This window comes from Nesoenas mayeri (genome assembly GCF_963082525.1).
Source record: "Nesoenas mayeri genome assembly, chromosome: 26".
NCBI lineage: Eukaryota > Metazoa > Chordata > Aves > Columbiformes > Columbidae > Nesoenas > Nesoenas mayeri.
Window position 1 is genome coordinate 5782751 of NC_137552.1, and position 12987 is coordinate 5795737.

A 12987-nucleotide genomic window follows, 5' to 3' on the forward strand; every position below is an offset into this window, starting at 1 on the left:
GAAGTGGGTCCTGTCCTGATCTGGGGCTGGGGTGTTGCAAGGTGTGTGGTCTGGCACAGCTGGGAGGTCGCACACGCTGCCAGGGACTCACCCCCTTGGGGACCGTCCCCAACACACACAGAGCCCCCCCCCCCCCCCCCCCCCGTGGGGATGTCCCCCCAGGTTTGCAGCCCCATTTCCCCCTCCCCTGCCTGCGGTGGCTCCCTCCGCCTGCAGCGATGCTGGGGGTGCAGCCCCCCCGCTTTGCCATCACTCGGTTGCCTTGCCAACGCGGTGGCCCTGTCCCCGTCCCTGCTCAGCGTCGCCACCGCCGGGCCCGGCGCGGGCGGCAGCACCCACAGGTAGGGCTGGGAGGGCAGGGGGCTGCGCGGGTGGGACCGGCAGCTGCGGGCGGGCCAGTTTTAGGGCTAATGGGAAAATTGCAGAGCCCGGTTCCAACAGGCACCACTTCCCGTGGTTGGGGGTTTGGTCCCTGCCCCTCCATCCCCAGTGCGGTTGGGAACCGGGTTGGCCCCTTGTGGTGGTACCGGCAAGTCCAGGCGTGTGCATCTGGTGGGAGGATGCAGGGGATGGGATGGGGGTGGGTGGGCACCCATTTGGGCCCCCCGATGGCAGTGGTGAGGGTTTGCGGGGGCTGTTGTGATGCAGGGAGGAGACTGTACCTCTGTCTGCAACTCCCCCCTTGCCTGGTCCCCATCCTTGTCCCCGCAGAGCATCCCATGGCCCCGGGCGGTGAGGCTGGCACGGGCAGGTGGCCTTTGCAGCCCAACCTAATGGGATAAACCAATTCCCTTAACCCACTTATCCAGCTGATCCAATAAAGGTGGCTGGGAATAAAGTGTGTGCGTGGTCTTAATGCACCTTCTCCCGCCTTGTCCCTCCCCAGCCCTGGCAGCACCGTGGGTCCGTCTGCCGGGCGCTCCTCCCAGAGGCAGCCGCGCTGGGGCTGGAGCAGCGCTGGGACGCTGGTACCGGGTACCCAGACAGGGGGGCAGGACAGGCGGCCGAGGCAGCTCTGAGCCCTGGTCCGGCGGGGAGTAACCCAGGACAAAGCGCAACACAGGTACAGGTGGTTGTGGGGACCGTGGGGCGGCTCTCCAGTGTGGCTGCATCACAGATGGGTGACGCAGCGTATCTGACCCCCATAGCATGAGGATTTGCTCGGCCCCATGTCCCCGGGGCCATCATTTTTGTTAGGGGAGGTTCCTGAGCAGCCTCTCTTGTCCTCGTGCTGCCTTCCTCTAGTTTGGGGGGTTGTTGTGGGGATTGGGGGGTGGGTGAGCTGGGGAGGGAATGAGGGTGGGACAGGGGATGGAGATGGAGGGACAGGGATGGAGTGGGAGGGTTGTGGACAGAGGGACAAGGATGGAGGGGTGGAAGGATGGGGATGGAATGGGAGGGATGGGGATGGAATGGGAGGGATGGGGATGGAATGGGAGGGATGGGGACGGGAGGGCAGGGACGGGGATGGGAGGGCAGGGCCGGAGGGCTGCTGGTGGCGTGGCTGTGGGGCTGCAGCAGGCAGAGTTAGGACAGCACGGGCAGGCGGGCAGGGACGGGAGCGGGGCCGGGCGTGCCGGGAGCCACCTCCGGCTGCGGGTGACGCGGTGGCTCCGGCAGCACCAGGAAGCGTCCGGCTCCGTGGCAGGTGAGGGCGGAGCGGCAGCACCGGGACCCCGCCAAGGGACCCCGAGACCCCGCTGCCACACGGGGCCGCCCGTGGCTCCGCTGCCCCCTCCTCTCTGTCCCCACAGGCCGCCATGGACGGGGCTCCGCCACCCGCCAGCCCCGCGGGGCTCTCGGCGTACGTGGCCGTGTCGCAGCTGCTGGGCCTGACGCTGTTGGCCACCACGGGCGCCTGGCTGGGCTGCTACCGGGGCGGCGTGGCCTGGCACAGCCCCCTCCAGTTCAACGTGCACCCCCTCTGCATGGTGCTGGGCATGGTTTTCCTCCAAGGTGACGGTGAGCGGGGCCGTGGGACGAGCGTCCTGCCTCGGCTGCAGCCTTCAAACCCCGGTGCTGCAGCCAGGCAGGGAGTAACGGGGGCAAAAATGGTGACAAATGAGATGGAGAAGATGCTCCAGTCACCTCCCACCCACGTGGGGGAGCTGGGGTACCCTATGGGTGCTCATCTGCCCCCTCTCTGGCAGCTCTCCTGGTTTACCGGGTGTTCAGGCACGAAGCCAAACGCTCCACCAAGGCTCTGCACGCCCTGCTCCACGGCCTGGCGCTGCTCATCGCCCTCATCGGTGAGCGCTGGGACCGGGGGCACACGGGGCTGGATGTGTCCCCAGTGCTGACGGGCTCCTCTCCGCAGGCATCGTCGCCGTCTTCGAGTCCCACCGGACCAAGAGCATCCCCAACATGTACAGCCTGCACAGCTGGTGCGGGATGGCCGCCTTCGTGCTCTACCTCCTGCAGGTGAGGGCGGGGGAGCCCCTGGGGAAAGTGGGACCCCCAGCACCTCCAGACATCCCTGTGACCCCCCACAGTGGCTCCTGGGCTGCGGTTTCTTCCTGCTCCCCCGCGCCTCCTTCTCGCTGCGCAGCCGGTACAAACCCCAGCACGTCTTCTTCGGCATCGCCCTCTTCGCCCTCTCCATCGCCGCCTGCTTGCTGGGCATCACCGAGATGCTCCTCTTCAACATCAAGTGGGTGACCGAGCTGAGCCCCCCCCAGACTCCCCGACCCCCAGCAAAGGGCTGTTCCAGTGCCATGGGGCAGAGTCTGGCCCCTGCGCTGGCTCCGCGGCTGCTAAACCTCCCCCTGGGCCCTTTGCTGCTGCTGCTGAGTCACTGCCCGGGTGATGTTTAGCGAGGGCTGGATCCTGCAGCAGTTTGTCTTTGGGGAGGGGAGGCGTGTTTCAGGTGTTTTCAGAGCCCCCCCAGGATGCTCATGTCCCTCTCACAACTGGGGGATGCAGTGATGGCCCCAGATGCACATGGGGGTCCCCCCAGGAGCCACCTCTCCTTGGCTGGGGAGCACATCTGGCAGGGGAGGTGCTGGGCTGCCTATAGCCCAGCTGTGCCCTCAGTTTGCTGTCACCACCACCTGGTCACCCTCCTGTTCCTCTGATTTGGGGGAAGGGACCGTTCCCAGGGTGAGATGAGGATGAGGAGGGGGCCCCAGCCAGGGCAGGGACAGGCCACCCGCACCCCGAGGCTTGAGCATCCCCCCCGTCCCCACAGGGACTCCTACAGCCACTTTGTGCCCGAGGGTGTCTTGGCCAACACGCTGGGGGTGCTGCTGGTGGCCTTCGGGCTGGTGGTGGCCTACGTGCTGACGCGGGACGACTGGAGGCGCCCGCCGCTGGCCGAGGAGATGGCCCTGTCCATGGACTTCAAGACGCTGACGGAAGGCGAGAGCCCTGGAGGTGGCGGCCAGTGACGTCCCCAGCTCCCTGTCCCCAGCAGATGGTGTCTGTGGGGCGTCCCTGGTGTCCTGGGGCTCTGCCCGGCTCAGGGTGACAAGGACAGCTGGGGAAGGACGCGCTTGTTGGTGTAACGCTGCCTGTGGGCCCAGCTGTGCTCGGCCTTCATCCTCCTCAGCTCTGCCCCGTGCAGCCCCCGGTGCCCCCGCGCCTGCCCCAGCCCCGTGGGGACAGCGCAGCCACAGCCCCAGCGGCACTGGGGGACAAAGGACGGGGGTTCCCCCACAGGACCGGGGGGTGGGAGCCCAGAGTTCCCCTCTGCAAGTGGCCAAAGCCCGGAGTGCGGGGGCTGCTCCCCCAAAGGGCTCCCCGGGGGCTCGGAGCGACCTGGGGTCTGTGCGGGTTCCGTGTCTGTGTGTGCACGATGTGTTGTCTGCTCTGTCATTACTCCCAACCTAATAAATGTTTGCAACCAACCCCGTCCTGTCTCGGCTCCCCCAGCTCATGGTTTTGGGGCTGCAGCGGCACTTTGCACCATTTAATCCGCAGAACAGCCCTGATCCTGTTCCCCCCATTTCACTGCTGCCCCTTTGCCGTTGGCAGCAGCGGCAGCCAGACCCGGCCCCGGCGCCGGCCCCGCGCTCTTTCCAGGCTCCTCCGCTCACCGCCGGCTGCGATGTGGGAAGAACACGAGGCCGACACCCTTTCCAAGTGTTAACCATTTATAAATAAGTACATTTTTTCATACATACAGTTTTCATTGTACAGATTACAATCTGTATACATTGGAGGGGTGGGGGGAATGCATTCTTTTGAACTTTTCACATCTATCTCACAGCTCACATGTACAGACAAGAAAACTCTGCTCAAGCAAGTACAGCAAAGGAAAAAATATGTTTTCTTCTTTCCTTATAGAGGAGGCGAAGCCTCGGCTGCGGCAGGGGCTGCTCCTCCCGCCGCGCGCTATCACGACTGTGTGGTGTTCCATATATCAGTAGAGAGAACAGAACATGCATTGAATAATATACTGTACAGAGAAAGTCCTTTACATCGGAGTTATAGAAAAGCTAAAGGAAAATTTAAGTGTCTTAAAGATCTTCCCAGCAAGTGTCTCGGAGGATGGCAACCAGGGAATCGCACAAAGCACGAGGTGTGTTACTGCACCTGTTCGCACCGACCTCGGGTCCTCTGGGATGCGGAGACGGGAGGAGACGGACGCTGAACGCGATGCGACGGGAAAGCAGCGGCAGCAGCGGCAGAGTCCACGCGAGCCGCGGGGCGAGCGCTGGAGCAACAGAGTGAACCGCACGGAGCACACGGCGCTGCTCTGGGGGTCCGGCTGATCAGTGCACAGCGAGGCAGGAGTGACCCCCCAAGCTCCCCCACCCAGCACCACCCCGACCCGCAGCCCCCACAGCGTCACCCAGAAGGGACAAAGTCTTTCGGTGAAGCAGCCCCTGTGTTTTTGGTGGCTACAGGATGTGATCCCATCATCCGGGACGCGGCTGCTGCCTCCCCGGTACCGTGACAGCTAGAAAACGGGCAGGAGGAAAGGATCCGGCGGGGGCTGCGGTGTCCGCTGATCTCCCGCTGACAGTCACGCCAGCCGTGGCTTCTCTCGGGTAGGTCTCTAACAGTTGCAGTGAGATCCAGCTGTACAGTCAGGAGTTGGACACGAACGCATCTTGCTAAAGAATTGAGCCCTTAGTGGTTTGTATTAGAAAAAAGAGTTTGATCGAATGAAAATCCAGCAATTATTCACACAAATCTGAGGGAAAAACACCACGCGGATTTCAGCTTTCGACCATTGTGCTTTGTGTCCAACGCACCCCAGACGTCGCGCGGAGCCACCGGCGTCCACCGCAGGGCTCCAGCAGCCAAACGGCTCCTCTTCCCGAGCGCTCGGAGCGACACCGCTCATCCCGGCACAGTTCTCTGCAATTCCAAAAGCCAAGTCCAACCCGCAGGGAGCTCGGGACAGCTCGGCACAGCGGGCGGGGACGGGCAGGCACGCCGGCTTTGCTCGAGATAAGGCGGAGCTGGCACTTGGGTTTGAGCTAAACTTCTCCTGGTAACCCTGAATACACAGAAACCTTTGTACAAGGGGACTGAACCGCTCCGAATTTAGTGGCCTCCCCGGCTCCGGCCCTAATCCAAGTATGGCTCGGGTGTTCGTCGCACGCACACACGCTCACGCTGCCGAGGGGGTTTAGTTGTGGTTGGGTTAAGAAAAAACAAACAAGCAAACAAAACCCAGAAAGCTCAGTGCGTGGATGGACCCACCTGCGGGCAGACGCCAGGCAGCAGACGGACAGACAGACGGACAGACGGATGGACAGATGCCATGGGTTCTGGGTTCCCTCGTCACCAGCCGCGCGGAGGAGGCGGCTCAGGCCGCGCGGCGCTTTGGAGATGGATCCCCAGGGATCCATCCGGTCAAACCCTCCCTGCGCTCAGCACCGACGGCTGTTTGCAAAGCCACCGGTGGGGACGTCACGGGGGTGTCCCCTCCCGGGCCCTGAGTGGCCCCAGCCTGGGGACAAAGTGAGAGCCGGCGCGTCCTCACCTGCAGCTGCCAGAGATCCTGGGTTTGCGGTGAACACCCGCAGGCCGGGTGGGCAGGTCGGTTAAACTAAATCCAGGGCCGAGCTTCAGCATCACCCACCAACGCGCCCCGAGAGCCAAACCCGGAGGTCTCAACATCAGCGAGAACTTGGTGCACCTGAAAAATCCAACTGGCAAGACGGGGGGTGGTGAGCGGGGCCGCCGCAGCGCGGAGGGGACGCAGCATCGGCCACAAGCAGCGTCCCGCATCTTCATTACTTAAAGAGCAATTAAATACGTAGCACGGACAGACAGCACCGTGTCTGCAACCCTGGGCTGGGCAGATGGAGACCTGGGGTGACAAGAGGCGAAGGGACACGGTGCGACCGGAGCCACGGGCGCGGCGCCCACGCGCGGCACGGAACCAGCTCCGCTCTCCATCCACGGCAGAGCCCGACCGCGGCGCCCAGGACACCGGGTGTGAAACAGGGATCTCCAGGGAGGGGGCGCCCCTCACCCCCAGGGCCGCGGCACAACTGCTGGGGAAGCGCTTTAAAACCACCGCAAAGGATTCCGTATTTAAAAATTACTCAATCTGTTGATGCTTATATACAAGAGTCAGTTCTTGTGCTATAAATGTGATGGTTCATTGCTTCCTTCCTTTTCTCTTTTCTTTTTGAAAAATACACTAAGAGACAAGAGCTGTTCTGCTATTTTCTAATGAAGACACTACTCACGCTTAAATATCCAGTATTTCTCATAGTAACAAATCCAAACAGTAAAGTGCACCATTTACAGAGAGAACGGATGGAAAACCATTAGTGCAAGAATCCCGTGAAATAATGTGAACACGTCGTATCGTGAAAAAAACCTGCAGGTGTTTAGGCCTTTCGGCGTGGTGTTGGTGCTCAAAGCGTGAGCTGCCCGCTTCTTCCCACTAAAACATCTTCACAAACCCAAAAACCACACACGGGGAGGGGTCGGGACGAGCGCCCCGTTGGCACCTCAGCGCAGCGGAGCGGCTCAGGGCCGCGGGAAATGGGGCTGGACTTGAGTTTGGCTACTTTCTCCTTTCTTTAAGCAGCTTTTCCTTTCTTTAAGCAGCTCGAGGCGGGAGCCGCTCGCTCGGGCAGCTGGGGATGGAAACGCGGAGCGAAGATGCTGCTGCTGCTCCGGACCCGCGTCCCGCTGCGGGACCGTGTGGAATCGGGGGTTCCCGTAACGCAGAACACGCTGCTTCAAAACAGAGGGGAAGAACAAAAAGCCATCACCCCCCCTTTGAGAGGAGAGAAATGGTGCACGGAGCTGAGACCCGTCCTGCCGAGGGGCCCCCAGTGCCCCCCAACATTGCCAGAGCCCTGTAATAAGCAAAGAGCACTGGGCTGCACCTCGAGGATGAAACCACCAACCTCAGTCCCAACACCGCCTGGACAAACACCAAACAGCCTGAACGAGCCCCAAAACCCGCCAAACTCCATCAAGAAAACCGCCGAACGCTCTCGACGTGTCTATGAGACACAAACCATCGTCCCGAGGTACACGCGGCCCAGTCTGAGCAAACGAGGCAACGAAACAGCAAGGAGACGGGCCCAGCACGCACAGATCCAAAACACAGCCCCATCGAAGCCGGGATTTGCCCAGGAGCTCCGGGCCGAGCCCTGAGCTGGTGCCAGTGGGTGCAGCCGCCCCGGCGCCGCGCTGGGACACGCGGTTTGGGGTAAGAAGTCGTGACTCTTGGCTCAGCCCTTTGGAAGCAGCGGCAGGTCCCGCGTCCCGCACCGTGAGGTTCGGCACCCGCAGCAGGCGCTGTGCTGCGCTTTACAACGAGACATGGGGCGGCTGTTCTGCCCCCAGATCATCCCACCGAAACGCCCATTACAAACCCCCCAGTAATACAGGAACCTGCACCACCCCTCCAAAAAAAGCTCAGAGGATAACCGAAAAATTATTGAAAATCCTATTAAACAAAAGTGGAAGTGTCCTCTGCTTTTCAGGCTGTCGTGACGTGACCTCCATGTAAAAATACATAGAAAAAAATACTACCCCCCCCCAAATGTCCTGAAATAGATCACATAAATAAATTATAAATAACTCTCTTTTAACTACAGGTCCTGAAAAGCAAAATGTGGTCTCTGCCTTTCAGGGGCAGGGGCACGGCACCGCTTGCCAAGGGCTTTGGACACAGATCCCAGGGAAGGGCTGGGGTGCTGGGGGACCCTCCTGTCTCGGGAACCATCGCCCACGTTACGCATCGTCATTGTAAAAAAAGCACCCTAAAACCTGCCATTTTCCGCCTTCAACACCATTTTCTAAGTCTGATCTTTTTTCCCATTGCAAGTGAAATACTCCACAAAATAAAGCGCAAATGGTAAAGGGTCCCGGCGCCAACCTGGTGCCAACCCGGTGCTGTGCGCGAGGTGCAGCCGCCTTAACGGTGCAAAGAAGCTGCTGCGATCCAACACGAGCAAGAGCTTTCTGGCCAATTCCCTCGATTAAAACACAAACAAAGGGCCAAATTCAACCTCTCAACGCTCATGAAACGCCCCAGAGCAAAGCGGCGGCGGCGGGACGGCAGGTCGCTCAAGAAGCAGCAAAGCATGGAGTGATCCCCACCCCGTCTGGCCAGTGATGCGAGGAAATAACAACGAAATCCAATTTGGATTCAAGTGCTCCAAAGCAGATGAGGCGGGATGGGTTTTGTGCATAGCTACTCGGTATTAACACACGTCGCGCCCTTGCTCACTGCGGGTTATTTGCTCCTTTGGGGCAAGAAGCCGAACGACCCGCGGGTGCAGCCTTGGGAAGGCTCCTGTGATCCCTGCTCCGCTCCCAAGGCCCATCAGAATCCAGTAAAAACTCACCGAGACACAAGAAAGCAATTTAAATCAAACGCGATTGTCTCTCAAAAAAAAGAGCTGGTTACCTCCCGCTGCGTGGGGATATTTCTGGACCACCCCGCACCGCGTGCTAAGTTATCCCAACTGGGAACTCAGCTGGAATGGGGCAAACAAACTGGTTTGGCTGCTGTCGGCTTCAGGGTCAGCTGGGGAAGGAAAGGGCTGGAGCACGTGCACGGCTGTCTGACCACCACACCAAGCACCGGAGAAACTCGGGCATGTAGCTACCAAAGAGAAATCAAAATAATCATAATCATACTAATATGCATGGAAATCAAGCTTGGAAGTGTGTGCTGAAAACATGATGGGGGGTCTCACTCCAACAAGCGTCTTTTACACATTAGACTCCACAAATGGTCTCTTTGGTTTGATTGGGGACGTCTGCCCTTGCCGGGAGTCCCTGGAGAGCTGCCTGTAGAGGTTGTCCTGGTAGGCCTGTGCCACCGGCAGCGTCCTCGCCACCTTGACGTCGGGATACGAGGAGGCTTGGGTGACTCTCTCCAGGAGGTCTCCCCGGGACCCATTGGCCAGCATCCCATGGGGGCTGTAATAGTCGTCCTCTAGCAAATGGCCATTCTGTGCATTGTTGGTTTTGTTATAAAAGGCAATGTTGCTGATTGAAGAAGGTGGGCTAAATGACTCGGGCTGGGGGAGACTGCCAGGAGACGTCGGACTAATGACAGAGTCCACTGAGGACACAGCCCAGGTGCGGTTCTGCTGATGGAGGTGGGGGTACTGCTGAGTCCGAGCCGTTTTGTCGATGATTCCCATGAACGGCGTGGTCCGGGAACGCGCCGGCTCGCTGGGGTAACCGCCCTGCGTGGGGGACACCGGAGACAGTTCATCGCACGCTCTGTCGTAAGCCGGCTTGAGAGGAATCTCCATTTGCTGAATCGAAGCGGAAGGGCGGAAATTGGGAGTCAGGTTGGAGGTGGAGGAAATGCTATTGCTGGAGGGAGAGAAGCGCAGGCCGACGCTCTGAGAGTGGAGCAGGGGCCTCGGAGTCGGCGGGTGAGGCTTGATTTCGCTGGGGTTCACCGTGATGGGCCTTCTGATGAGATGGGACACGTCTGGAGAGCCCAGCTGGCTGGCGGGGAGGGAAGAGCGCTCCAGGTCAAGCTTGGAGTGACACACAGGGTAGTAGGACGCAGACTGGCTGCGCCCGATCTGAGGGGTCTGGCTGTACCGCATCCCACCCCTGTACGCCGAGGACGGTCTCTGCGGAAGGTCTTCTTTGGCCAACCCTCCGTGCTGACAGATGGCTCCGGCGCTCAGGCTGGCCTGAACGTGCTGCACGGGTCTGCTGTCGCCTACGATCCCACCGATGGAGCCCTGGTAGACCAACCTGCTCTGGCTGACCCCCATTTCCCCTGACGCCGACTGGTACTTGCTGGCCATGGAGTGGGCGACCTGGCTGTAGGCGCCGGTGGGGATGACGGTGCTGGAATGGACGGCCGAGCTGGGCTGGTTGCTCCTCACGATCTGCGCCTTGGCCGGCTGCAGCCTCAGGCCCTGCTGCGGCACGGCCACGGGGAGCTGGGGCATCTGGAAGGACCTTTGCGTCATCTTGGACAACGGAGACTTCGGTCTACCGGGGAGCGGGCTGACCCCGCTCGGTTCTTGCTGATAACGCACCGGGGAACCGGACTGGGACCTGTAAACGCTCATGCTTTCTGCTGGGGGGCTGGCGCGATACTGAGGACCTCTGCGAAGAGGAGACGGTGGTGGGCTTTGATATTCCTTCCCTTGGCTTCCGACGGGCGGCGGGCTGAAGCGGTAAGAGGAGCCCTGGTGAGCAGGGGACGTGTGCGGAGGACTGGGCCTGTAATGTGAGTTTTGGTGCGTCGGAGACAGCGCAGGAGACGTGGACTGGTACCCTTGTCTGGTCGGCGAACCCACGGAGCTGTTGGACCTGAAATCGAAGACCTGATGAGAGCCAAGAGGTGAGCCAGAAATATAGGCTGAGTCCCTGTGGGCTGGGGACGGGGGCGGGCTCTGGATGATGGGCAGCCCTTGGTTCGGCCTGGACTCGGTCTGCAAGCCAATGGAAATGTTTTCTACGTCCTGCTCAAGGTATTCCTCCTCGAAGATGTCCTGCACGGAATAGAGCTCTTCGTGCTGGGATTCGGGCTCGGGCTCCGGCGGGAGCGGCGGCGGCGGCTGCGGCTGCTGCACCTGCCTGCACTCCTCCTCCACCCGCAGCAGCAGCCGCTGGATCTCCCGGTTGTTGGGACACAGCTTGATGGCCTCGTTCAGGTCCTCCAGGGCTGCGGAAAACTGCCTGCTCGACAAAGGGACAGAAACGAGAACTGGAGTTACTCTGGATGAGAATGGAGCCGTTTGCGGAGGCTCCCGAGGGTTAAGCAGCTCGTCTGTGTTACCGAGGGGGGTGTCTGTGATTGCTGCATCTCTCAAACTGTGTCTTACGTGCCTCCCTTGGGTTTATTTTATCCAAACTGAAGGAAAACCCTGCCAGCCATTCTGGGGAAGAGGGGAACACCAGCCTGAGACAGCACAACACCGGCCTAAGGTTTCGCCATTCGAAACCAGGCAGAGGACCGAAAAACTCCTGTTCCCCGGCTTGTGCTGAGCTCAGGGAGCTGCTGCTGGGCACAAACCGGGAAACGAGAGAAGAAACACCAACGCGGTGACGGTGTGTGCTGGAGAGACCTGGGGAGAAAGGGACGCTTGTACGTGGGGAGGCTGATATCATCTGCAAAGGAACCCGGTCCTTACGCTTCCTTACAAGTATTTTGGAAACAATGGGGAGGAAAACCATGGAAGGAAAGGCGTTGGGTCAGTGTGGTCAGCCAGCAGGACCTGTCCGCACAACAGAAGGTCACGGCTCCACCTCCCACGCCAAGACGTGCTGGACCAGGCAGCACAGCACCAGGAGCTCGGCTGCGTCATTTTGGTGTCATTTAAACCCAAGATGACAGCGCACCCGACCCCTGAGCGCAGGATGCCAATGCAGAGCACTCCTGCTCATTTAGGATCGGTTTTGAACGGAATCTTTTAGCCTTTGGAGGGGTTAACAGGGGAATCCTCCCGGCTGCATCTGGAGCTCCCCGGCTGGCGCCCCCGCACAGCTCATCAGCTGCTCCTGCCTCGCAAACGCACCGCGGGACAGATCCATCGATCTGATGGCCAGAGGAGATCACTGTGATGAATGAGCCTGCCCTCCCGCGTAACACAGGCCACAGGGCTTCCACGAGCCATACTTTGCTTCGAGTCCCAGTTGTGCTTGAAACTAAAGTGTATTTTTAAAAGGAATACCCAGCCCTGGTGTGGCGAGATGTTCAAATTTCAACTAAGACGAGGTTCTCGAAGCATCCGCATTCAGCTCCTCTAGAAATTAGCAAATGAGCGAGGGGTGTTGCTTGGGAATTTGAGAGCTCTGTAAAGCAATTAATGAATGTTCCTTTGCCATTTCTGTCCCATGGGGACCCCTCTGGCCCGGTGAACGCCGGCGCTGGTGTGTTGAACAGACAAGACCTGCCCAGTTCTCTGTCTCCTCACCTGCTGCTGCGCTTGGCCCTCGCTCTTGCATAATAAGCTTCATAAGATTTCGGTTTCAGCTCCAGTGCTTTAGTAGCAAATTCCTCCGCCATTCCAAAATCCTGTCATTACAACAGATGTGCAGGTAAGTAATTGAACAGACATAGAAATAAAAATATATACAGTTAGGGGAAGGAAGCAAGCTTAATATGGACTTTTTTTGCACGTAAACTCAGAAAACTGCACAGTACTGGAATGTTTCACATTGATTTGATGTAATTTACAGCCAGGAAGCTACGACGGAACGTCCAAAGACTCCAAGCCCTCTTGTAACGCCCAACGCTGTCAACACTCACGGAGCCCAGCGAGCCGCTGGCTCCGTCCATCGATCGTGTCCCAGCGAGTGCGGGCAATCCCTCCCAGCAACCCGCAGTCTTGAGGAAACATCTGCTCTTGTGGAGGCTGGAATGTAACCTCACAAAGGGTTTTTTTCCATGGTTGAAAGCGCTGAGAGACCTTTCCCACGCCCTCCGCTTCCCACTCCGCAACAGCCTGCCGTACTGCGAAGGGTGAATGAAACTGCACGTGAAGGGACCGCGATGCCTCGGGAGATAAGAACAGGAGCCGCAAAAGTCTCCCAGCAGCGCCACCCATTCCACCGCTCCTCCCAGAGCAGCTA

At 59.7% G+C, this 12987-nt stretch overlaps 2 protein-coding genes across 4 annotated transcripts in view; one reads left to right on the forward strand and one right to left on the reverse strand.

Moving 5' to 3' along the window:
* Positions 1-1760: 1760 nt before the first annotated feature.
* On the forward strand, positions 1761-3386 carry CYB561 (cytochrome b561; the record flags this gene model as incomplete). The annotated part of the gene is made up of 5 exons (XM_080359887.1): positions 1761-1962; positions 2151-2249; positions 2318-2421; positions 2493-2650; positions 3188-3386. 5 exons carry the CDS (start codon positions 1761-1763, stop codon positions 3384-3386), a joined length of 762 nt encoding a protein of 253 aa, XP_080216013.1.
* A 5757-nt stretch (positions 3387-9143) lies between these two features.
* TANC2 (tetratricopeptide repeat, ankyrin repeat and coiled-coil containing 2) overlaps positions 9144-12987 on the reverse strand; it is a gene marked incomplete at both ends in the record, with an annotated part of 87965 nt that continues 84121 nt past the window's right edge. For all 3 annotated transcript variants that reach the window (XM_080359950.1, XM_080359949.1, XM_080359948.1), the window contains 2 exons: positions 9144-11091; positions 12330-12430. In XM_080359950.1, the coding sequence (XP_080216076.1) occupies positions 9144-11091; positions 12330-12430 (2049 nt within the window). The remainder of the gene's footprint in view (positions 11092-12329; positions 12431-12987) is intronic.